The sequence below is a fragment of the Carya illinoinensis genome, chromosome 3 (genome assembly GCF_018687715.1).
Source record: "Carya illinoinensis cultivar Pawnee chromosome 3, C.illinoinensisPawnee_v1, whole genome shotgun sequence".
NCBI lineage: Eukaryota > Viridiplantae > Streptophyta > Magnoliopsida > Fagales > Juglandaceae > Carya > Carya illinoinensis.
Window position 1 is genome coordinate 22,187,600 of NC_056754.1, and position 25,343 is coordinate 22,212,942.

General features: G+C 38.7%; 4 protein-coding genes across 5 annotated transcripts; 1 reads left to right on the forward strand and 3 right to left on the reverse strand.

The window, feature by feature from the left end:
• Positions 1–2,280: 2,280 nt before the first annotated feature.
• On the reverse strand, positions 2,281–7,165 carry LOC122304618. Its single transcript, XM_043116876.1, has 3 exons — positions 4,399–7,165; positions 4,022–4,311; positions 2,281–2,511 (listed from the first exon to the last, which is right to left on the reverse strand). Exons 1-3 carry the CDS (start codon positions 7,163–7,165, stop codon positions 2,281–2,283), a joined length of 3,288 nt encoding a protein of 1,095 aa, XP_042972810.1.
• A 36-nt stretch (positions 7,166–7,201) lies between these two features.
• Positions 7,202–8,119, reverse strand: LOC122304619. The gene has a single exon (XM_043116877.1). The coding sequence runs from the start codon at positions 8,117–8,119 to the stop codon at positions 7,202–7,204; it is 918 nt and encodes a 305-aa protein (XP_042972811.1).
• Positions 8,120–11,927: 3,808 nt separating this feature from the next.
• LOC122305566 (high mobility group B protein 3-like) lies at positions 11,928–14,343 on the forward strand. Of its 2 annotated transcripts, none has more exons than XM_043118160.1 (7): positions 11,928–12,079; positions 12,698–12,802; positions 12,944–13,001; positions 13,350–13,394; positions 13,655–13,735; positions 13,880–13,969; positions 14,157–14,343. In XM_043118160.1, the coding sequence occupies exons 1-6, from the start codon at positions 12,030–12,032 to the stop codon at positions 13,967–13,969; spliced, it is 429 nt and encodes a 142-aa protein (XP_042974094.1). In that variant the 5' UTR covers positions 11,928–12,029; the 3' UTR covers positions 14,157–14,343. The 2 variants fall into 2 exon arrangements, with proteins under 2 accessions (XP_042974094.1, XP_042974093.1); XM_043118159.1 differs by lacking the exon at positions 11,928–12,079 and adding an exon at positions 12,086–12,516.
• Positions 14,344–15,992: 1,649 nt separating this feature from the next.
• On the reverse strand, positions 15,993–19,967 carry LOC122303813 (50S ribosomal protein L6, chloroplastic). The gene is made up of 3 exons (XM_043115776.1): positions 19,818–19,967; positions 17,984–18,292; positions 15,993–16,459 (listed from the first exon to the last, which is right to left on the reverse strand). The coding sequence occupies exons 1-3, from the start codon at positions 19,850–19,852 to the stop codon at positions 16,123–16,125; spliced, it is 681 nt and encodes a 226-aa protein (XP_042971710.1). The 5' UTR covers positions 19,853–19,967; the 3' UTR covers positions 15,993–16,122.
• Positions 19,968–25,343: the final 5,376 nt, after the last annotated feature.

A 25,343-nucleotide genomic window follows, 5' to 3' on the forward strand; every position in this document is an offset into this window, starting at 1 on the left:
TAGGTGGAGGTGATTGCTTTCAGTTTGTTGAGTGTGGGGCGACCAATGATAGTGTTATATGAGGAAAGGGCTCTCACCACTAAGAAGTTGACCATGACTGGGGCAGTACAAGGAGGGTTTCCTACCAAGACAGACAAAGTGATCATCCTCATTGGTTGGACTGTTTCTCTCGAGAAGCCTTTGAGCGGCATTGGGGTTGGAATGAACTGGGCCGCGTCTATTCCTATGAGGACAAATGCTTCCCAAAATAAAATATTCGTTGAGCTGGCATTGTCGAGGAGAATCCTTCTAGTGGTGAAGTTAGCGATTTGCATGGTTACAACCAATGCATTGTCATGCAGAGAGAGGGCTCCCTCCTCGTCGGCTTCTCCAAAGGAAATTATGGGAGCGGGTTCACCTCTCCAGCATTTGGTGGGGCGGTAGGAGGCCAAGTAGACTTCTCGATACCTAGCTTCTCTTGCATGGGCTTTCCTCCCAAACGAAGTTGCTCCTCCACTAATGAAGTCCCTTGCGATGGTGCGAATCTCTCCCGTGGGATGTACCTCTCCGTGCAGTTGTTGTAGAGGGGCACGCGGTGGCTCTCACTTGATCTCCCTTCTTCTTGGGCTCTCCACCCTCTTCTATCGGTACCCTCTATCGAGACTCCTCTCCCGGGAATGTCCCTCCACTGCTGCTCTCCTTGTTGAGATGGAGGGTATCGGGGTGTTGCTTGGTCCCCCCCAGTATGAATGGCACTACCTAGTGTTGTGGGTGGTCGACTAATGATAGGTGCAATAGCTACGCTCCTTCTGGGTGGGTCGCTTATCCTCATTTACCATGAGAATCTAGACAGGTCATGTTAGTACTGTGCGTTCCTTGTGGTCGGGTTTTTCCCCTTCTTGTCCACTTGCTCAAGCTCTTGTCGCCTTGGTTCGGCCAGGGCGTGGAGGGTTTCCTCCACGTCAATAAAGTTGTCAGCTTGGTCCATGAGCTCTTGGAGGGTCACGGGGATCCGTTTGGCCAGCTCTTCCATGAACTCAGACTGGGGCCATACTCCCCATAGGAGTACTGCCAGGGTGATTTTTTTGTCCTTGTCTTTCGCAGTCATTTGCTCCTTATTAAACCTAGTCTTTTTAGGCTCTCATCTTACTGCTGCTTGATGGTGAGAAGGAAGGTGGTAGGGCGCCTTCTCCTCATGCTACCATGAAATGGGTAAGGAATAAGCGAGCCAATTGATCAAAAATCTTGATAGAACTAGGCGCCAGTGAGCTAAACCACATCCTTGCTGGTCCCCTTAAGGTTAATTAGAAGGCTTTGCACACCACCTCCTTGGGAATCCATGTAGCGTTATGTGAGCTTTGAAAGTTTCAAAGTGCTCTATTGGATTCCAGGTCCCATCATATGCTTCCATTGGGGGAACCCGAAATTTCAGCAATAACAAGACCGTTGTTACCTTCGCATTGTAGGGTAAACCCATGCTAACAAGTAGTTGATCTACTGTAGATAAGCTTCTCATCTTTCTCATCATTTCCTTGTACTTTTCTTTGAGGTTGTGCAAGTCGTCTTGCAAGTGCTTCCTCTCTTCTTGGTCATTGTCACCTTTCTCTTCCCTCCGGGCTTCTGGTTCTCACTAGCACTCAACTCTCCATAGTGTGCCTAATCTTGGTGGTTGTCTTTGAGGGCTTGGTTTTCCTCGCGGAGAACATCAATCTCGTTAGTGAGCTTTTCAATGAGTTTCTCCATGGCCACTAGCCTCATTGCCATGTTGATTGAGGCTTCTTCTTCCTAGTCCTGCGCCAACTGAGAAAGGGTCCTTACATGCATACAAATGACACATTTTTTAGAATTATTCCGATCCCACAGACAACGCCACTGTTGATGGCGTACTTCATACACCTAAGGGCTGAGTTCTCAGTGGTCCGGGTCTTCTGTGGCTTGGGCCTGTAAATACAAAGATAGAGTAGGAAAAGGTGGTCTTGGGATCTCTCGGGATGCCTTCAATGCCAAAGTTAGTGATCGCTCCCAGAAAATAAGGATTTACGCAAATTAAGTATTGAGTATGAGGAAGAGCTGATTAGAGAAAGCAATCCCTTTCACCTGAAGGTTGAGTGACCTTACATACCCAATCCCAGGAGTCAGAAGGTCATACCCTATGACGTAAGGGGAGGGGAGGGGGGAGGGAAATCCTTTCGGAGCTCCCTCTGCCATACTATCATTAATGTGGTGTGGCACTCTAGGCTCAGTCATTAATGTAATGTGATTGTCTGATGAACCCATTTAATGCAACATGATTTCCCTGTGCTATTTTGGAGTCCTGTCCCTTCTCTTTGGCATGCCTCCTTTCCTTTCCTCTGGTTTGGCTTCTGTGCTCTGTACAATGCCCCATCCTGACCTGGATGGGGCCCGAGTTGCTGAGTGGCCCCATGGGTCTGGACCAGGCCTCTTAGGCCCGTGGGATGTTGGGGACCTGCTTGATACTGGGTCTGGGCCGGTCTTCATGAGCTTCAAGCTCTTGGCAAAAATCCCCCAACACTAATTAAAATGTAATCCAACCGAATTGACAATGAAGTTAGGATTTAGAGATTAGAGTTCTTGTACAAACATAGCCTCATTTATTTTAAATTGAAGGTACATTACTGCTAATCTTCTTCTTCTTCTTCTTCTTCTTATTCTTTTCTAAGCATGTGATGAACTTCATTAATAAAATGATCCTAATTACTACATATAGTCTGAAATGAAATTCTGATTTACAGGTGGATCCTTTCCACTATGAAAATCTAGCAAACATTGTGGACCTTTAATTAAGGGGATCGATGCTTTCATACAATTTATTCAGAATTGCCCATTGCACATTGGAATGTGCGTGTATCAATTATAGGATCAATGTATTTTGACTGCCTCACATCTTTCAAAGCTTTGGAGTAGTATTCTTGTATCTTTGACTATTCCATCTATTGGATATGAATGCTGCTATAGCTTCACCTTGGTTAGGGTTGCTGGTACTCTAAATGTAGTGACTACAAACTCTATAGAACCATCATGAGCTCAACCAATTGTTGCTACAGTACTACCCGATGATCTCACTGCTATGCGTGCGTGCGCTCCCGGGGGGGGGGGGGGGGGACCAAGTGGGGCTGCTATTCAAAGTTCTCCATTACAAGCATAAACCATTACAGTGATCTCTATAGGATTTGATGACTTTAGAGACAAATTGATCAATGTTGATATTGAAGGACTCATGAATTATTTGATTTCTATAAAACTAAAGGTTATCCATTGCTATCATGGCAAACAATTGGAAGTGGTGAATGTCCTTGGCCATAATGTTCATATTATTAGCAGGTTTAAGAATTAATAGAATCCAATTGAGAATATATTGACTTACCAAGAAAGATAAATCTAATTGTGAGGGTGATTGTCTCCACAAGATTTGAGAGTAAGGACAATTTAAGAAAAGATATGAAGTTGTTTCCTTTTCCATTTGACAGATGGGACAAAGAGCTTGATAATCATTTAGTGGAATACAACTTTTTAGAAGGGATCTAGTGGGTAGAATGTTGTTAAGTAACTTCCAGAGGAACAGTTTAAGACGATCTTGTATTTTTAATGACCAAAGCTTTTTTCCAAACAGGAGAGGGATTAGCATATCTTTGAGCATTATACCGTGTTGAGATTGCCGCATAAGCAAATTTAACCAAAAATTTCCTAGATGAATAGTGAGACCATTTAATACTATCCCTAATATTGTGGAATTGAATTTAGGCTAAAGGGATTTTTCTCAATTCATTAGCAGTGACGTGAGGAAAGAGTTTATAAGAGAAGTATGTTCTATCTTCTATAATCTTCAAAAGTTAATTCAGAAACTTTCAACTTAAGATATTGAATAACGAAGAAAGAGAGAGGAATTGGGATAAAGAGAGTCAATATAGGTATCTGGGATCCATCCATACTTTGGTATTAGTGTCATTGGTTTTTTTTTTTTTTTTTTTTTTTTTTGAGGGAAATACCAAACATTTCATTAAAACAAAGGAGAGGGAGATACACGATTACAGGAAGGTCTAAAGACCACAACAACCGAATTCTCTCCTAGCTTAAGGGAATCCTTAGCCAGGTTGTGAGCCATTTGATTACCACTTCTCCTAACAAAAGCCATAGACCATTGGCATAAACTAGAAAGCAACAAACTAGTGTCATACATAACCATGCCCACCCTATCCCATCTCTCAACACGTTGACTAATGCCATTCACTATCTGTATAGCGTCCCCTTCTAAGATGACAGGGCTGAACTCCAAGTCCTTAGCCAAAGAAGCTGCATGAAAAGCTCCTAAAGCTTCAGCCAAGAGAGGGTCAGGAATGCTGGGGATAAGAAGCTATTTTGTGACTAAAACCATGCCCTCATGGTCTCGGGCCACCAGACCAATGCCAACTTTAGCTTGGGACACATCCACAGCAGCATCCCAGTTAATTTTAATGGAACCTAAAGAAGGAGGGGACCACCCAGAAGTATGAGTACTTGATGCTTGAGGTGTAGCTTTCTTATTGCCTTGGGCCTCCTTATAAGATGCAAGAGATATAGAGGCTTGCTTCACCACCAGATTGGGATGCATGAAGGATCCCTCAAAAATCAGTTTATTCCTTCTAAGCCATATGTTCCTGGTAACGACTAAAAACAAATCCATCAAAGGTTGAGCACACTGCTTGCTGAGGCACTCGAATAGTTCCTTAAAGCTGTCTACCCTTAAAAAAAATTTTTGGAAAAAAATATGGCCTTGACTCCAAACATCCATGGCAGAGCTGCAGTTCCAAAGAGCATGAGTGGTGGTTTCCTCTGCCAACCAACAAATAGGACAAATAGGAGAGTCCACAATCTTTTTCCTGAAGAGATTGAGTTTTGTATGGAGAGCTTCTAAGCATGCTCGCCACAAGAAGGATTTGGTAGCATTAGGGATCTGCAGATTCCACAAACCAGTCCAGTCCCTCTGCCTCAGCAGCCCTCTAGAAGATAGTCCCTTGAGCTGTTCAAAAAGCTCTTTCTGAAAGTGATAGGCACTCTTAACAGTGAAAGAGCCATCTTTGGATTCCAACCATATTAGTTTATCCTTAGCACCAGATGAGCTTATGGGAATTCTCTGGATCACTGCTGCTAATTCAGAGCCAAAAACTTCTGTAATCAAACCTCTATCCCATTGCTTATTTACGTGGTGTATGAGTCTTGCCACTTTATCATCCTCCAGCAGAATGTGTACAGGTGATTGGATTCTATAGCTTGTAGGTTGTGGCAGCCACCTATCCTTCCATATTTTGGTGTTTTGACCATCACCAATGCGCCATATGGAGCCTTTTTCTATCAGTCCCTTTGCAGCACAAAAACTTCTCCATATAAATGAAGGCCTATTTCTCACTTTGGCTTGAAGGAATTCAACACTTGGGAAATATTTCAGTTTTAGGACCTGTGCAGCAAGGGAATTGGTCTGTTGGATAATTCTCCACCCCTGCTTTGCCAAAAGAGCTAAATTAAAGCTCTCAAGGTCTCTAAAGCCCAAGCCACCTGCAGCTTTGGATCTTCCCATCTGACCCCAAGATACCCAATGCACCCTTTTTTCATTTTGTAGATGGCCCCACCAGAAATGATGCATAATTTTGTTGACTTCATTCAAAAGGGATTTAGGCAGTTTGAAGACTCTCATGCAATAAGTGGGAAGGGCTTGAATCACAGCCTTAAGGAGTATTTCCTTTCCTGCCTGAGAGAGAAACTTGTTTTTCCAGTTACTGATTTTTCCTCTGATTCTATCAATGATATCCTTGAATGCAGCATGCTTGGATCTACCAATGAGAGATGGTAATCCAAGATACTTTTCATAGCTTGAAGAGGCCCTGGTTCCAGCAAGATTCAAAATGTATTCTTTTGTAGCTTGCTTTGTATTGGGGCTGAAGAAGATAGAGGTTTTAGTCTTGTTAAGTTTTTGACCCGAGGCTTCTTCATAGAGGTTTAGAAAAACATGAATAGATGACCACTCTCTTGCATTGGCTCTACAGAAAATCAAGCTATCATCAGCAAAAAATAGGTGATTGATGCTAAGCTTCCCCCTGCAAATAGGGAATCCATGAATCATCTTGATACTTTCAGCATGGTTCATTAAACTACTAAGCACCTCGGCCACCAGAATGAAAAGATAGGGGTAGAGAGGATCTCCCTGTTTGATTCCTCTAGTTGGTATAAATTTGCATTGAGAACTACCATTAATAAGGAGAGAATAGGATACCGTAGTTACACACTGCATGACCAAGTTAATCCATCTGTTGCTGAATCCCATCCTACCCACAACCTTTCTCAAGAAATCCCACTCCACTCTATCGTAGGCCTTGCTCATGTCAAGCTTTATAGCCATATATCCTTGCTTCCCTTTGCCTTTGGTTGACATTGAATGAAGAGTTTCGAAGGCCACTATAACATTGTCCATAATCATCCTACCAGGAATAAAAGCACTTTGGGTGGGGGCAATAATAGTAGGAAGAATCAGTTTAAGCCTATTCGAGAGTACTTTAGACACCACCTTATAAATGACATTGTAGAGAGAGATGGGCCTAAAATCCAGAACAGTTTGGGGGTTTTTGATTTTTGGGATTAAAATAATGAAAGTATCATTAATAGCTGCAGTATCACCATTCCCATTTAAGATTTCCAGGACAGCATCAGTGAGGTCATCTCCTACAACTTCCCAGTGTGATTGGTAGAACAAAGCAGGGTATCCATCTGGTCCAGGAGACCCCATGGGATTCATATGGAACAAAGCAGCCTTTACCTCTTTAGCTGAAAACTGTTTGGTAAGGTTGGCATTCATCTCCCTGTCTACTCGGGGGTGGACCTGGCTCAAGCATGCTTCAATACCACTTGGATTTGATGATGTAAAAAGTTCTTGGAAGTACTGGGAAAACAAATCAGAAATCTCTCCCAGGGCTGTTGTAGAACTGCCATCAGCCCTCATTAGCTTATGAATCCCATTATTCTTCCTCCTCTGATTGGCACATTTATGGAAGAATTTAGAATTTCTGTCACCATCTCTCAACCACAACTGTTTTGCTCTCTGTTTCCATTTCAGGTTCTCCTCCTCAAGGGATTTGTCAATTTCCTTATGTAGCACCTTTATAGCTGCTGAGTTAGATCCCTTGTTTGAATCTTGCATCTTTAAAAGTAGCTTTAATTGTCCTTGGATGTCCCTCTATTTTTTCCCAAGGCTTGAGCTCCAATGCTTTAAAGACTCCTTGCATCTGTTTAGTTTCCTCATGATTGAATTCATCTTTAGGTCCTGAACTGTATCCTGGGAGGACCAAGTAGATTTAATAATGTTGTTGCATGCTTCATGTACATTCCAGCTTGCTTCAAATCTAAAAATCTTCTTCCTTCTTGTCTCAAAACATGAAGACCTCATACCTCTCTTTCTAGCATTAACCAGTAATGGACTGTGGTCAGAAGTTTGGGCAGTAAGAACATTGATATTGCATTCACAGAATAGGTCAGACCACATCAAATTACCCATAGCACGATCCAGTCTTTCTTTAGTGAACTGATCTCCCTCTCTATTATTGCACCAGGTGTATTTTGATCCTTCATAGCCAAGGTCACTCAGGCCACACCAGTCCATAGACATTCTGAATGCTTCCATTTGGGGATAAGGTCTGCTGGCTGCCCCCACCTTTTCATGATGATGCATTATCTCGTTGAAATCTCCCAAACAAAGCCATGGTTTGTCCTCCCTTGGTTTGATCATCCTCAATAGGTTCCAGCTTTCCCCTCTCCTTGATGTTTCGGGAAAACCATAAAAACCAGTAACCAAAATCTTTTGGGGAATCTCCTCTTGGGTGAGAACCATTGAGATATGATTATGAGAATAGTTCTCTAAAGAGAAGTCCACATTGCTTTTCCATAGAAAAGCTAAGCCCCCACTGAGGCCTCTACTTCCCACCACAAAACTACAGTCAAATTGAAGATTGTTCCTCACTTCCTCAATCATTTTCCTACCACATTTGGTTTCCATTAAAAATATGAAGTCGGGGTACTTTGACCTCATTAAGAGGTTTAATTCTCGAACTGTACGGGGGTTCCCAAGCCCCCTACAGTTCCAGCTGAGGCCTATCATTGCTTATGGTAGGGCTGCTCAACAGCCTCCACCAAGATAGCATTGTCACTAAATTCTGATAATTCATGGATGCCTTTAGGTTTTTTCACTTTATTTTCCGTGTCTAATTGGGAGATCAGTTCCCTTTTCTTATTGCCCCTTCTTTTAGGAGTTATGACCAAAGAGATAAGATGATTTACCTCTCTAGCCTTTCTTTTCCAGGTGGCCCCTCTTTGCCTAGTCACTGCTCCCGTGATGCTTGGCATAAATACTTCTTCATTAATTTTTTCTTGTACCAGATCCCTATTAGATTCAGGTGAGGCTTTAATAACAGCAGGAGAGGCCAACTCCTTGACAGTTGGAAGTTGATCGTCAGAAGTAACGACCTCCACTGTAGGTGCAATCAGGGACTCTATTGTATGGCCCTTGCCAAGCTTTGAAAAACCAGTTCCTTCCTTAGATTTATTTCCAACAGAATTTGTGACTTCCTCCTCACCTACTTTCTGTTTCAGTTTGGTTTCACTTTCTTGCCCATTTGAAGAATTAGTATGCTGCCATTGCTTTTGATTCGGATCACCAGACTTGCCCCCATACTGCCTGCCATCAAAGATCTTAGAGTTCATTGGTTGAGCTCGAATCCAAGGGCCAAATTGCAGAACCTTAGGATCATCGCTAGATATAGGCCCCCTCTGTTGAGTACATCTTTTACCTTTGTGAGCTAAAATGCCACAATGAAAACAGAATGACTGTAGCCTTTCATATTTTATGGCGATCCAGTGTTTTAAATTATTCAGTTCCATCCATTTACCACGTAGAAGGGGTTTGTGTAAGTCCACTGCAACTCGTATCCTCATACATTTCCCCCATGCCACCCCATCAGAGTCTGCATCGACTATAATGACATGGCCAACTGAGAAGCCCAACTGCTTACCAACTTCATCTGTCATTGCTCCCCAAGGAAGACCGTGAAGTTGAATCCAGAAGGAAACCGGAAAAGAATGTCATTTAAGAGAACATCTTCATCAAATTCTAGAAAGGACACAAGGTTTCTATCAAAAAACCATGGCCGTCTCCCTAAAACCTTTTCTTTATCACCAAGAAACTGAAATTCGATTAAGAATTTAAAATCCCCTAATTCTTTGAACTTCACCCATCCCTCCAGTCTCCATATTTGCGACATGGTGACTCTGAAAGCTTCACTATTTATTCCTTTTTCGGTCAACACTCCTCCAACAATGCAAGGGGACTAAAACCTTACTCTACCTCAGACTCGCGGGAGAGGGAGACAGAGAAGGACCCCCAATGTCATTGGTTATTTAAGAACAAAAACTAGACACTAGAAAGCCTATTTGTCTTAGCAAGTCATTTCCAAAATCTAAAGTCGTATTGTTTGGTAGAAACTTGTAACCAAGAAGAATTTTCAAGTATTTATCAAGAGGGTACTTGTGAGGGCACTAGTGTTTGGAAAACGATTGCTGATCTTGTAATTCCTGAAAATTTCTTCTTCAAACGAATTAGAAAACCCATATGTTAAATAAATTATAGCATCGTAAGAGATTTAAGAGAGTTCAGAAGGTTGTACAAGTCACCATTAAGACTGTTCATTTCAGTTTCGGACCTGATACCCAGGTGTACCCAGCCCAGAACTAGAATTTTAAATCCGGGCCGAAACCCAGCCCGGGTATACCCGGTTATGATCTAGTTTGGAACCAGAGTGAATCCCGATTTTTTGAAATCCAGAAATCCGGTTCCGGGTTGTACCCGATTTTATTTATTTATTTATTTATTTATTTATTTTTACAAAGACATATATTATTAAATTTCTTTTAAGAAGGATTTTTTTTTTTTATCTTAAAGCATATATTCATTCTATTACAAAATTTTCAAGAAAAAATGTTGAAAAGCATAGTCTTTTATATACAAAACTAATTATTATTTTTAACTAAATGCATCTAAAAAAAACTGTAATCACTAAATATTATATTATTTGGTATTTATACATTACATTACAAAACATAATTACAAAATATGAAATTACTTATAAAAAATGGATTACATAAAGCCACTAATACATATTATATAATATGCATGCTTCATGCAATTAATGCATTTCTCAATAGCCATTGTTGGTCCAAGCTTCCCTACAAGATGTATTCAATAATGTTCTTGGGCTGCCGAATAATATCATAGTTTCCTATAAAACATACAATGATAAAAAACAGAAAAAAGATATACATGAGATTCAAACTAGTTATTTCTCACCATTTAGAAAACATTTTCCATTATAAACAAAAGATTGGGATCCATACATGATACATGAAACAACTCCTCATATATGGTTTGAGTTGAGTATTTCTCACCAATAGTCTCCTAGCACCCCTGTAATTAATAAGTAGCAGCATAAATTTTAGTCAAGCTAATGAACAATCAATTTATTTGAGTTGAATCAATAAACAACATTCCTAAATAATCCCTTCAGAAGCTATTTCACTTCTCAATTATGGAATTCCAAGTACTAGACAATAAGGTAGAGACAAAAGAGGTAAGAAAACATACATCAAAATATCCTTATGGACAACTACATTAATGTTGGAAGTTTGTAAAAAGATGCATGGCTTCTTTTAAAGCAGAGGTAGATAATAGCCACAAGATGGCTTCTTGTCAACTCTTGTCCCATCACCAGTTTGATTCTTTCCAGTATTTTACACTCTAATTGGCTTATTGCATGCATTTTCCACCCATGTTAGACCTTTGATGGATATCTTCTATATGGGAGATACCTCAATAATGAAGTTCCTAGCTTATCCAAAGTATTTGATAATTTGTTGTAATACTTTATGACTCGGCCACAAATGTGAAATCTCCAATCAAACTCAGCCACAAATATGAGCAATTTTAAATAGAAGAGTGTCAAAAATTGAGTAACTAAGCAAAACCTACCAATCTACTAAATAGAAGAGTGCTAAAAAGAGGCAAGTAGGCCAGGTGACAGAACCAGAGCCACCTTAATGAGTAAATGAATAACAACCACATTGGAGAAACTGATCACTCCAGTGCATATGCAATTAGCATTCTTCTTTGTTTTTGAATAAATTACCATTCTTGTTATTTCATTTAAAAATCAGAAAAAAATTATTAGATATTATTTAAAAAAATATAGACTACGTAGAGCTCCATCTAATCATAGATGCCATGCCATAAAATTGTTTACTAATACTTATCGTTTGGTTACGTAGTTAAGAAGAAATAAGATATTTTGAATAATAATAAAATTTTTAAATTAAAATGAGATAAAATAATTTGAAAAAAAATATATATATTTAGATAGTGAGATGAGATGAAATAATTTTTACTTTTTGATATTTGAAAAAAATATAAATCCCATGACATTTATAAAATATCTGATTAGTGCACTATTCATGCACTGTTTACGTCAGATTCACATCGTTTATGAACTGTTTAAGCACTATTCATATCAATTTTTATTGTTTTATACTATTTATTTAAGTAGATATTTTTAAATTTTAAAAAATAAAATATTATGTTTGAATAGACAAAATTACTGTACAGTACAACTTGAAAAACATCTCATTCCGATATCAATCAGGATATCGGGATTATATTCCATTCTAAAAATTATTTAATAATTTATTGTAAATTAATTGGAAAATTTGTCTCCACGACACGTGTCAACCGCGAGAGTATTGTGGTAACTCCCTACTGGCTACTGCCACATAACTAACACCACCGGCATTATTATTCCTTCCCGCTGATATGCCAAATTTGAACCCGAATTTGACCTTCTTTTCATGTGAAATTTCCATTTCATTTCAGTAAAGCTTCCTATAAATACCTTTCGCTGTATATTTTCACTCTCTCACGCCCACACACACACACTGAAACCTCGATTCAGTTTCCGCAAGAAGCCACCATGAGAGGTCCCAGAACCGCTGCGATTGCTCACAAGAAGCCTGACGCTGAGTAACCTCTCGTTTCTCTTTCTCTCCTTCTTTCTGTCGATTCGTTGACACTCTCTCTGTTGCGTAACCCTTTGTCCTGGTTTAGCTCTTTGAGTTTCAGTTTCTGTAAACCGTTTCCACTTGTTTTCATATCAGTGCGTTTTTTTCTGTTTCTCTAAATTCTGCTGCGTCAGCTATTTTTTAGCTCTGTAACTCTCTTGTTGTTTCCTCCTAATGTTTCTTACTTCTGGTTTTCCGAAATCTTTTGCTGCTCCGCGTGCTTTTTAGCTTCGAAAAAGCGTTTTGTTTTTTTGCTCCGAATATGTTTCGCTAGTTTGAGCTCCTGTGAATGTGTTCCGGCTTCGTATCTCTAGCGTTGTCTCTGTACTTATCTTCTGCGGTTGTTTCTCCACTTACGATTGTCAATTCGCGCATTTTTTTCGTCGATTTCGTTGCCAGGTCACTCATAACAATGACTATTTGCTTAGTAAAATCGCTTTGTTTTCTTTTGAATTCCTTTTTTTAACTTTTTCAATAAGCGTCCTCTATGACTTAACCTCGCCTAGTGATTATTTTTTCGATTTTGTTTCCTGAGTTTTCGATGTCAATTTTGTTCTCTGTGCTTCGTCTACTTCTGAAGGATGCTGAAGAAACGCAAGGCCGAGAAGAACACGAAGAAGGACAAGGCGAGCAAGAAGGACTCAGATGCTCCGAAGCGTCCCTCCAGTGCCTTCTTCATCTTCATGTGAGTTTGTATTCCAAACTTCTTGTTTACCGTGTGCTTCATACGGAAAACTTTTCTACTATGCACAGTTTCCTTTGCTTTTTATTCTTTTTGTTTTTAAGTAGTTTTGAGATTTGTATTACTGGCTTTGATGACTGACAGGGAGGATTTCAGGAAGTCCTTCAAGGAGAACTATCCTGATCAGAAATCTGGTCCAGCTGTGAGAATCAGACCTTCATTCTCTTAAATTTCTTGAATTACAGTATTTCTATCCTTCAGTTTGGATCCGGAGAAAACTGACTACAATAGAAGAAATCATAATTAGATGTTATGGTTTTGTTGTTAAATTCAAAAACATCAAAGTCAATTAGTTGAGTTGAGCTAATAGTTCTTTTAGCAGCAATTTGGAAAAAGAAAACGGAAAAGAAAGATTCAAAAGGAATCCATTAGTTATTCTCACGCCATGCTTTCTTTCTTTTGTTTTCCCGTGGTTTCCTAGCGACCAAACAGGAACTTCCTGTTCGGCGACGACGTTAAATTTGTTATTCTGCGATATATTAACGTGCAGGTTGGGAGAGCTGGTGGTGAGAAATGGAAATCAATGTCTGATGCTGTAAGATCTCTTATCTCCTTTTATACATCAACGCATAGAATCCTATTAACTTAAAACAATTATTATAAGGAAAAAAGAGCGTATAGAATAATATCTCCGTAATGATATTTATGTCATCAGCTTATACATTTCACTTGGTCAATTTCAGTGGAAACCAATAAAATGTGGTTTGTTTTAGTAATTTTAGGAAACAATAAAATCATTTTTTGGCTTTTAGAAATCATCCACCGAGAAATTCTATATTTGTCATTCCTTGTTAGGACAAAGCTCCCTATGCTGAGAAAGCCTTGAAGAGGAAGGCTGATTATGAGCAAGCTGTCCGAGCATACAAGACGAAGCTCGTAATTTCTTTCTGATTTGGTTTTTATTTTGTTTTTTCCTTTGCATCCAACTCATTTTAGAAATTACCGAATTCAGTATAGTTCATTCATCTTTGTTGGTTACAGTGAACTTTTGTACGTCTTTTGCACTATTTTGATTGTCAGAATGGTAATGGATGCAATGAACCGAGGGAGGAATCTTTTCAATCGACCTCTGAGATCCACGACGAGACAGGCCAGGAGGCGAGCTCTTAGGTATACTAACCCTTTCCTAGCTTAAGATATTTACAGATAATGAGCTGGACAGACGTAAGAGTGGTTTCAGTAAAGTTTACATGCTTAGCTACTTCCACTTTGTGCACCTTTTCGCTCATATGTAATTTAAAGAACCAAAGGGGTTAAAAATGGTTTGGCATTAATTATTTAGCGTAATCATTGGCAGGGAAAGGAGAGCTAAGACTCTGTACAGATGGTTCAGCAGTTCTGGACAGCTTTTGGGATAAAGAAATTCAATTGTTCTTGTATGTTTCTAGCATTTATGTACTACTTCAAAGGTGGTATGGACATGGTTTTCTAACTATGGACATGGTTGTCAATAATCAATATGACATTTATTTGGCTTCTGTTCCCACTCTTGCCTTTCATTTTGTGGTGAATACTCTTTTTGGTATTGAAGCAACTTGGGGAAAAATCTGGCAAAAGACATGTCAAACTGCGGTTTTTAGTTTTGTTGATGGCCTTGGTTACAGTATAGTTTTGCTCACTATGGTTGGTTTTCCGTGGGTGTGTGGGAATTTCAATTAATCAATTATATATTGTAATGGTTATCCTACCTGTGTTGCGGTTTTAGGGACCTTTATCAGTTGGAAAATACAGTTTTCTCTATAGAGACCAGAAGTTTAACCTGTGCGATGTGCTTACTGCTTAGAACATGAGTTGTGATGCTATTGGGCCTTATATGGCATTTATTTAATAGATTGGGTGGAGTAGGAACTTTATGTACAGTCTCTTGCATCTTGAGCAGTGATAGCGTTACAGCTCAATCATAATTTATTTATAATTCTTAATAAAATAATATTTTTTAAATATTTAAAAACATCACATCAAAATAAAGTTAGACTAAAATTTTAAAAATTATATTATTTTAGTTCAGAGTTGTAGACAAGCTGTTAACAAGCTGTTGGTGTATCATTTTTGTTGTTCAAAGTCTTTGGTTGGATTGGCTTCGGCTTGACAACAGGTGCTTTAAGTTTTTCAGACTTTCATTTCCTTGGATTCCTATAGACGTGGTGGATGTGGTTTTTCGTTTCGAATCAAATCGATCGGGATTTGATTCGATCCTTGAATGGAAGTTTCATGGCCATATTTTTTGGGACACGTCAATTTTATCTCTGACTGAAAGTGTATAAAGTTTGGAATCTCAGAATCTTAGAGAGTAGTAGCGTCCTCGCGGCTCCAGGAACCCTTGTCAATTTTTGATGGTCCATTCTTTTCAGTTTTCGCTGAGAGCACCAGAAGATTTAAGACCAACTATAATTAGGATCAAGTTTTTGGATATTAACACGGGCTGTTGCGTTATACCATTTACGGTAACAGTCCACAGAATTTGAAGGATGAAACCAAGACCTCAGACATGAAAAGGTGAAAAAGGGCAATTTCATTCAATGGTCGAAACTTAGACGGGATACATGCTCTATCTTAATAAAAAATACACAGAAAATTTGGTAACGAAGGGCCTACGTACTAACGCTCCTTGGTAAGGTTGATACATCATACATGATCTATGTGGGTAGATTTTTTTGCCCTTCCCATATCCGTCCAAATTTGAGCAGTTGTAGCAGCATTAAGCCAAATTAAAACTGAGATAATAAAAATAAAAATATACAGAGAACATACCCTCCACATCGCTTACGCAATAACATTTAATTTGAAAGAAAAATTAATTTTAACTTCAAGTTAAATCCCAACGTATACACCCCCCATGTAGGCTTGTAAGTATAAGAGCTCAAAACAAAACCCAAGACAACCCTACTCGTTGGCCGCTGGCATATTAGGACGTGCATCACCATGCGAAGTGCACATCTGTAGCCTAGAGCAAGCTTTACCAATTGAAACTAATCTTGCATTCGTTATCCATGCTGGGCTAGTGACAGCTTTCAGTCCCTAACCTCGTATTGAACATCACAAACGACCATACATTTTCGTAATACAATCAAAACGCCAACAACATATAGAAGATGGACACCACAAAAGAGGGGTTTTTTTTTGTGGGGGGGGGGGGGGGGGAGGGAAGTCAGCTACATGTTAACTGCAATGAATTGCTTTTACTGCAAGTACGCCCAGCATTGCAAATTCATGTTTGACAAGCACAACGAGATGACAAGGAAACAATGAAACCAAAACCTCTATTACTTCTTCTTTCCGGCTTTTCCTTCCTTCCGTCTAACAACTTCGTCGGCATATTTCACACCCTTACCTTTATATGGTTCTGGGGGTCTCCATCTCCTAACTGAAGCAGCAAACTGTCCAATGGCAGATTTGTCATATCCACTGACAGTAATTCTGGTGTTGTCTTCCACCTTCACTTTTATGCCATCTGGGATTGCCATCCTAACCGGATGAGAGAACCCAAGATTTAGTACCAAGTCTTTTGCTTCTACCGTTGCACGATATCCAACGCCAATCAATTGAAGCTTCTTCTCGAAACCTTTGGATACTCCCACCACCATATTGTCGGTGAGTGTCCTAAGTAAATTATTTATTAAGAATCAAAATATCAATTACAAGCAGTATGATGAAACAGGAGACACGCCAGATTCTCATTGATGGCTAATTTTTGTAAATCAAGGAATGGTCAGTATCAATAATTCGTCATATAGATAGTCTCATGGAGTGGGCAAGTCAACTGTCATGTGTGCATTGAGTTGTGCAATTCATCTATTTGCTTCGCTTAGGACTGAAAACAAAATTGGTGATGCATTGATACACAAACAATCATGCCAGTTACCAGAAGACATGAGTTATATAATTGCCACACGATGTTCAAGGTGAACAGTTCATTCATTCAAGAAAAAAAAATTATTAAAACAATCACTCATTCCCTCTATGAATGTCCATGTGAAATAGCTGACTGATAAAGGATATGTAAACAAATAAAAAGGCATTTATTCAAGCCTGTGAAATAACCATAAGTCCAAATCTCCTCATGCCATACCAGTATATGAAGCATTCCAATGGTGCTATTAAAAGCATTCCCACCCATTCCGCCCCTACTCATATCCTGGACCCCAATTTTGTTTTTAAACCACCATGATTATGTGCTATTTTCCCCAGCTTTGTAATGTTTTCACATAAAAAAAAATACCAGTATATGTTAACTTTCACCTCATAAATCTGTCAAATTCCACATGCATTTCTTTTTTTTTTCAGTCTGTCAAATTGCACACGCAGTAATGGATTACAGTAGCTTTACGGTCAACAAGCCAGGACATAATTGATAGAATATGTTGACTCCCATGGAGAGCTATACAAGCTCGTGTCTACATGTGCGTGTGTGTGTACTTCTCTACCTATTACATTTGATGGCCAACTGCTTTAAATTAAATTATGGAGGTAAAATAGACAAGATGGGCACTTTCCACCTTCATAAACAACAGAAATTAAAGTTCCTAAACAATGAGATTAAAAAAGCTAATCACCACATATAATCTATCAAAACAAGTGACTATCTACAGAGAGAGAGAGAGAGAGAGAGAGAGAGAGAGAGAGAGAGAGCAATGACCAATGGTTTTCAGTTTTTCAACCTATAAAAATAAAATGGTTTTCAGTTTTTCTTTTCTTTTCTTTTTATAGCAATGACGGTTCACACTTAATATGTCTAGCATCCTCTCTCCAACCACTAAACTTCTGTTCGTTCCTAAAATTTTCTAGAATTGTGTGATGATTTCCAAATTCTCAAGGAAAACATTACCTTGATCAAATACTTTCACTCCTTGCTAATATGTGTGTGCGCATGCAAGTTTCACTTTTTTGAGAAGATGAGACCAAAGAATCAAGCACAAGTACAAATTAATTGAAATAGGTACCATTACAATCACAATTTTTTCAGTCGGTAAAAAAATATTTGTGATTTTCTTTGCAACACCTTTTTATTAGTTTTTTTTTTCAATGCAAATTCTCTCTCCCACTCCTCTCTCAATGCAGTGAGAAAAAAGACATGAAGAATTTTGAAACGGAAGCCAAGAAAATAGAAAGGACAGAATCATTTACCTGAATAGCCCATGCATTTGGCTGGCCCTTCTAGTTTCCATCGCCTTTCTGACTCTTATGATGCCAGACTCCTCCCTCTCAAGCTTTACTTCTCGTGGATAGGTCTGTGAAAGTTCCCCTAAAGGACCCTTTACTTTTAAATCTTGACCTTCTAAAGTGAGCGTCACATTGGACGGCACTTGAATTGGTTGCTTTCCTATTCGTGATTCCTTACACACCACAGTTTTCCTCAGGAAACCAACACGATTTACCGGAACACTAGAAACACAGGTTACATTTCTCTCACCCAAAAATACAGACCTCAAATTGCTGAAACATGGTAGGAAAGTTGTCTCACAATCTCAGAATATTCCATGCTTAAAATAATCAGTTTAACATCAAGTGAGATAATTATACTCCTACAGAAATCAGCTTCTTTTGGTCCAGAATTAATACAGCTTCACCAAATACAAGGCTAGCTCATATGCTAAACATAATTCTAGGTTTAGTTGCTGATGAAATGTAAGAAGGGAATGATCTGAATTGAAATCTTTGAGTGATACCCAGGATAAAGCAATATCTCCATGCTGCTATGTTTAGAGACTGCTATTGACCGGTTGAGTAGAGCCCATCAATTATTTTTTCTTGTTGACAAGTAAAACCTCCATCAATTAATTTTGGAAACAAAACAGCACAAACATAAGAATCACAGTTACCTTTACTGTTTCATACATTTTCTTAACGGGGAAAGGGAACCAGCTAGTAATTACACCACTGAATCATATTTCTTATTATTTTAACCACTGAACCCTGCCATACAATTCTATATTTCAAGATACATTTGAAGCAGCAGAAAACGCTGTTATTAATTCTCAAGATCTTGATATGTTGTGCATAATTTACTTGTATCTCTTTGTAATGCCTAGCGTTTGGCTAGGTATTCTGTGTATACTTCTTGTGTACTTGGGAAATACATATTGTTTTCTATTAATAAAATTTTACTCTTACCTATCATTGAAAAAAAAAAACGAAGAAGAGATCTTGATAGGTTTTGCAGAGGAACCGAGTTTTGGTACCCAGCGCATTTTGGAAAAGCAAAAAAGAAAAAAAATAAAGAACCTCTGCAACTAGGGAAAGAGCAACAGAAAGCAAGCACTAGTTGGGGCTACCATATGAAACAATATTTCATATGACAAAAAGTTAAGAATTCAATTTTTGAAAGAACATATTTTTTTATAAGTAAAATAACATTCTTGAAACAAGTAAATAGGCATAGCCCAAGTACACATGAAGTATACAACAGAGAAAAATTTTAGAAGAAAATATTATTGTAATCTTCCCTATTTATAATAAAATTATTAGAAAATAAATAAAATTCGACTGTAATGACCAATGCACATCAGAGGGTGCTGTGGTAGAACCTAGAACCTTGAAGAAGAAAACCCAGTACAAGAAATCATGCCATAAGCAATTTAGAGCTACTGTTATTGCTTTTGAAAGGGATATTTTTAACAATAGAACAAAAATCGCAAAGGAGTATGTCTCTAAAGTTAATGACTCAGGTACCAATTTCCAATGACAACGAAGACCCATATAAAACACCCAATATTAACTGACTATTAAGAGCATAAACCAATTCGACGCTTGTTTTAGGTTTCTGAAACTTGTTACATGGTGATGAAGATTCTAAAATTTCCACATTCAAGCCACCCAGAAGCCTAGGATGGCATTGAGCGCACCAACAATGTTCTAGGTCCCAAAAAGACCACATTAAAGTAAATCCATGAATGAACTTGGTCAAAGAAAAATATAACATAGAAAGAGAATATTTATGGCTGGGTATAGGGTTTCTGACCTGGTTTGGAAAGTGGAGGTGAGCGATGAAGCCATTGATAACAGCTTGGGATTTTCAAAGAAAAGCAAACGCTATCTGAAATGGACAGCGTTATATCCACAGCGAGGAGTCGGATAAGGAAATGACTAAAATACCATTATTTGGAGAGGAAACCCTCGAAGCCCAAGCGAAAAGGGCCCGTCCCATGAGACGAAAATTAGAAAAGAAAAAGAGGCCAGGCCAGCCCATAAGCCCGGTCAGGGCCTACTCTAGAAATTGGTAAACGACCTGTAGTTTTGTAGCCCATACCTTCTCAAGAGTATTCAAAACAGTGCTAAATCTAAATGGGTGTGCCATCACCTATCAAGAACTAATACTGTGGGATGTGATCTTTTTACGCAATCTGCGGTGCGTAATGGCACCTTAACCGTTGCTGACAACTTTTATTTCTTATCTGACGAGAATTTGCAACATGAATGATGCTACTCATAATTCTTTTAATCAAAAATCATTGAGGTTTATTTCTTTAATTATGTAGGTGCTCGTAAGTATTTCAAAGTTTTATCTTCAACTTATCATATTATTACGACCATATATTCATTATTTCATTTTTTTTAAACCATAGGTAGGATTAGATTTGTGATAATAAATGAGTGATAATAATATAATTTATCAGAAAAATGCATGTTACTTTTAAGGGTGTTATTATGTGACACAACTCGTAAATCCAGTACAAACATGATATAAAATTAATGAGTTTAAGTTTGATACAAATAGATTCATGTCAAAATGGGTTGACCGTTAAAATACTATTAATAAACGGATCAACCTGCAATAATCCATTTACATTTTATTTCAAATTTATAATCTTATTATTGTTAGGTTTTCATATTGGTATTTTTCAATATATTTATGTTGTTATTGTTAAGATTATAATTTTAGACATATACTCATATTTTCTATTATTAGGTTTGTAATATTTTTTTTATCATAGGTTAAGATTTGAGAAATATTGATATTTTTTGTTAGTAGGTAGTCTTATGGTTTTTTTTAAGATATTATAATTATTAATAAATACAGATGAGTAATGTTATATACAGTCATTTTTGTGTACTCCTTTCACACTCCACTGATATTATTGGCTTCATCAATTGTTTTTTAATACATGGCCAATCACATCAGTGAAGTATGTAAAAGAGTATGCAAAAATTACTGTACATAAAATTTTTGTTACATAAAATAAATTGAAATGAGTCGTGTCATACTGATCAATTTATTATTAATTATTAAACAAATCAAAATAGATTATATCGTGTCACTGTTATTTAAATGGGTCTTATTAGAAATTTAAAACTAGTTAGCTTAATGGGCCACACTCGAGTTGAACAATATAGTCAAATGTCTATAATTGAACAAGATACGAACACAATCCACAATTCGAATAGCCACTTATTATTGCCGCATCGTCATTATTATTATTATTATTATTATTATTATTTTGATAAAACAGATTTCATTTGTAACTAAATAACATCATACATTGGAAAGAAATAACACCCTATTGGAAAGAAAATTCGGGTATGAATGCATCCATTGAGCCATATCTTCCACCTTTTGGCATGCGTGCTAAGAGATGTAATGCTTTGTTAGCTTGTCTCCCTACATGCAAATATTATAACTCTGGAAGCATATTAGAAGACATTAAATCTCCAAACTCAACAGCCCTTGAGACGTAAAATTAGGTTCATGGGATTTTATAACTTTAATAACAGTCATTGAATCCCTTTCCAACTGTACTCTTGAAAATTCCAACCGTAAAATCATTAATAAACCTCTTAATGTCATCCACTGAGAAATCCCCCACACGAGCCTACTAAAAGCAAACAAAATAATACTTTTATAATCCCGAGGATTATTCCCACTCCAGCAACATCCATATTTGAAAAAGAGCCTATCAAAATTCAATTTCACATACCTTACTGGTGGAGATTTTCATGACATGATCTTCTCTTTATTTAACACAGCTTGAGAATACTTAATAAATTTGAAGCTTTCCTATAAATTTATAAATTTGAATGCTTAATAAATTTTTTAAATCAAAGCAACGGATTTTGGTCCTCTCTCGTCTCTAGAGTAGGGGTTTTCCTTTCTCGTTGGCGTACGAGTTTTTTCCAAAAAAAGAAAGATAAACGAGTATTTGGACATTGTACGCTTCGTTGTCCTTAACGGTAAAGGAGAATGAAGAGGTGCTAGTTGATTCTAGTATGGTAGAAGAGGTTTTGAATAGGGGAAAGCATTGTCTGATAATGTGTTTACTCACTAGAAAGCACTATAACCACGATGTGCTCAAGGCTACTATGAAGAAAGTGTGGAGACCAGTTAACAGAATAAAGTCCAGGGATCTAAATGCGGTATTTACGCTGCTTGAGTTTGAAAATGAGGGAGATAAATCGAAAGTGGAGAGGAACGGACCTTGGCATTTTGACAAACAGCTGATCCTCATGAAACCTTTCGAAAGCTCGATGCAAATTAATTCAATCCAGATAAAGCATGCTGCCTTTTAGGTGCGTATTCATGACCTCCCCTTAATGGCCCAAAACTCCTATGTGGGAAAACTGGTGGGAAGCATGCTGGGAGAAGTGATTGAAGTAGATTTAGAGAAAGGAGAGGTTGAATGGGGCGAATATATGAGGCTAAGAGTTTTGATAGATATATCCCAACCCCTTCAGAGGAGGAAACGACTGAAAGTGGGTGAAGGTGGGTCTCGCTGGGTTCGGCTTTCGTACGAACGGTTGCTGGACATGTGCAATTTCTGTGGGGTTCTAGGTCACACAGTAAGGGAATGTGAAGATGCTCTGACGGGTGACTCTCCTGAGCATTTCCCATATGGCGATTGGATGCGGGCAAATTTCAGCACTACCCGACGTGAAGGGAAATGGGAACCTAGGACAAGGTGAGAAAGGCCATCGGCAAGGGATTCCGGAACCACCACGGGAATGAATTCAAAAAGGCCATCGGCAGGGGATTCGGCACCTTTCTCGGAACCTATTCTGCTAGCTAACGAGGAGGAGCCCGATTCTATCAAATGTGCGGGTACTGGGCAGCACCAGGTGACGAACGAAGGGGGAAAATCATATGTTCTAAAGGAGCCGAACCAGACAGAAGTGATAGAGATAGCCGAGGTAGAAGGAGAGGCGTCGGCTGACGGAGATCCACTAGGGGTTGTTCTAGAAGCTTTGAAAGGGGAGGCTTTTGTGGAGGTTCCTGTATTGGGATTTTCGGATGGGAGTTCGGGCTCTAAGCTCTTTGGGCCGTCTTTTACTAAAGGGCACGTTGATAAAAGCTCAATTCCTCTGAAACCCAAGCCGGTCTCTAGGAAGGCCCTAGCCCGATCACGGAATAATCACGAGCTGAGGATTTCTCAATCGGGAAAGGAAGACTCGCAGGAGCAGAGGTTGTGTGGCCAGAAAAGAAAAGAGGGTGGAGTATCAGACGAGGAAGCAGGTAGCAGGAAGAAACATCATGGGCAGGGAACCCTCAATCCCGATGCATCGGCGGTGGCTGTGGAACAGCACCGTCGGCCTCAATGAAGATTTTCAGTTGGAATCCCCGTGGGCTTGGGAACCCATAGGGAGTCCGTTCGTTTCGTGACCTGCTTACGAAGGAAGAACCCGACGTGGTATTTTTACAAGAAACTCGGTTGAAAGCATCTCAATGGACTTTCTGTAAGTATTCCCTTGGCTTTAAGAATTGTTTTGTTGTAGACTCTCTTGGTCGTAGTGGAGGATTAGCAATGTTATGGAAAAATGATGTTGATTTGCATATTTTAAATTACTCTACGCACCATATTCATGCTTTGATTAGGAACTCTATGTTTGAGGGAGGGGCGGGTATTATCACGGGGGTATACGGTCGTCCACAAACCGAAAGGAGGGAGGAGGTGTGGTCTATTGTTAAAGCTTTGGGGATGGAAATAACTAGTCTGTGGTTGGTGTTTGGAGATTTCAATGAGATGCTCAACCAATCCGAAAAACAGGGGGGAATCTTAAAAGTGAAAGGCAAATGGTAGGGTTTAGATCTGTGTTAGAGGAAAAGGGACTTAGAGACCTAGGATTTTCTGGGAAACCTTTTACATGGTGCAATAGGAGAGAGGGAGATGTTATATGTGAGAGGTTGGATCGGTTTTTGAGAAACCTGATGTGGTGTGAAGCTTTTCCATTTACTCATGTTCAACATGGGATAGTAGCTTACTCAGACCATACTCCGATATGGCTGGACTCTAATGGGGGGTCGATAAAGTGAAAGGGTCATTGGCTTTTCAGATTTGAAGTGATGTGGGTAGGGGACAGAGAATGTTCAAATATTGTGGAAAGAATTTGGAATGAAAGTGAGGGTAATGAAAATTGTAATAACCTCATGGGAAAAATTTCTAAATGTGGAGTTGAGCTATCAATATGGAACAAAAGATCATTTGGAAATGTTCAAAAAGAGTTGGCCTTGGCTAAAGAGAAATTAAAAGAGATAGAAGACTTGGACCCAGCTTATCAACAACTGTCCCAACACAAGGAGGCTCGAGAGGAAGTCTAGAAATGGCTGGAAATGGATGAAATTATGTGGAAACAAAGGTCAAGGGTGTTATGGTTAAAGGAAGGGGATAGCAACTCTAGATTTTTCCATCATAAAACTAATGTAAAGAGGAGGAAAAACTGGATTTAACAACTAAAAGATGATAATGGCAACTGGAAAAGGGGAGACCAAATGGGCGAGATGATAGTGGATTATTTCCAAAGTTTATTTTATACTAATTCAAATTCAGATGTTGCTGATGTTCTTTCAGGTGTAGAAAGGAAGGCCTCTTCCCAAATGAATGCAGATTTACTACTTCCTTATGAGGCAAAAGAAGTTGAGGAAGCTATTCAGCAAATGCACCCTTCCACGGCTCCGGGCCCTGATGGTATGTCTCCGATATTCTTTCAAAAATATTGGAGCAAGATTGGAAACTCAGTTACTAAGTCTGTGTTGAATGTTCTGAATCAAGGATATTTTCCTAGGGACCTAAACCATACTTTTTACTTTGATTCCTAAGAAAGATAATCCTATAGTAGTAGCTGATTTTAGGCCTATTAGTCTTTGTAATGTCCTCTGTAAGATACTATCTAAAGTCATTGCAAATAGGCTTAAAAAAATTCTGCCTATGGTCATTTCTGAAACTCAATGTGCTTTTGTTCCCGAGAGGCAAATAACAAACAATGTCCCCATGGCGTACGAAGAAATTCTACACTACATCAGAAATAAAAGAGTGGGCCGAAAGGGCTATATGTCGCTTAAGCTTGACATGAGTAAATCGTACAATAGAGTTGAATGGGCTTTCTTGAGGGGAATGATGAATGCTCTTAGTTTGAACGAAGGTGGACAGACATGGTTATGCAGTGTGTATCAACTGTTTCTTTTTCAGTCCTTGTCAATGGCAGCCCGAAAGGCCCTTTCTATCCATCTAGAGGAATTAGGCAAGGGGACCCCTTATCCCCTTACTTGTTCCTCTTATGC

Coding starts and splice junctions, on each gene's coding strand:
- LOC122304618 (XM_043116876.1), bottom strand. CDS start 7,165: ATGCAAGATTCAAACAAGGGATCTAACTCAGCAGCTATAAAGGTGCTA. Junction 4,312..4,398: donor CCAAGCTAAAGTTGGCATTG/GTCTGGTGGCCC, acceptor TCTTGGCTGAAG/CTTTAGGAGCTTTTCATGCA. Junction 2,512..4,021: donor TTAGACCTTCCTGTAATCGT/GTATCTCCCTCT, acceptor CATTTTAATTAG/TGTTGGGGGATTTTTGCCAA.
- LOC122304619 (XM_043116877.1), bottom strand. CDS start 8,119: ATGATAGGCCTCAGCTGGAACTGTAGGGGGCTTGGGAACCCCCGTACA.
- LOC122305566 (XM_043118159.1), top strand. CDS start 12,407: ATGTGTTCCGGCTTCGTATCTCTAGCGTTGTCTCTGTACTTATCTTCT. Junction 12,803..12,943: donor AGTGCCTTCTTCATCTTCAT/GTGAGTTTGTAT, acceptor GATGACTGACAG/GGAGGATTTCAGGAAGTCCT. Junction 13,395..13,654: donor GGAAATCAATGTCTGATGCT/GTAAGATCTCTT, acceptor ATTCCTTGTTAG/GACAAAGCTCCCTATGCTGA.
- LOC122303813 (XM_043115776.1), bottom strand. CDS start 19,852: ATGGCTTCATCGCTCACCTCCACTTTCCAAACCAG. Junction 18,293..19,817: donor ACCTCCACTTTCCAAACCAG/GTCAGAAACCCT, acceptor ACCATGTTTCAG/CAATTTGAGGTCTGTATTTT. Junction 16,460..17,983: donor CAAATGCATGGGCTATTCAG/GTAAATGATTCT, acceptor TAATTTACTTAG/GACACTCACCGACAATATGG.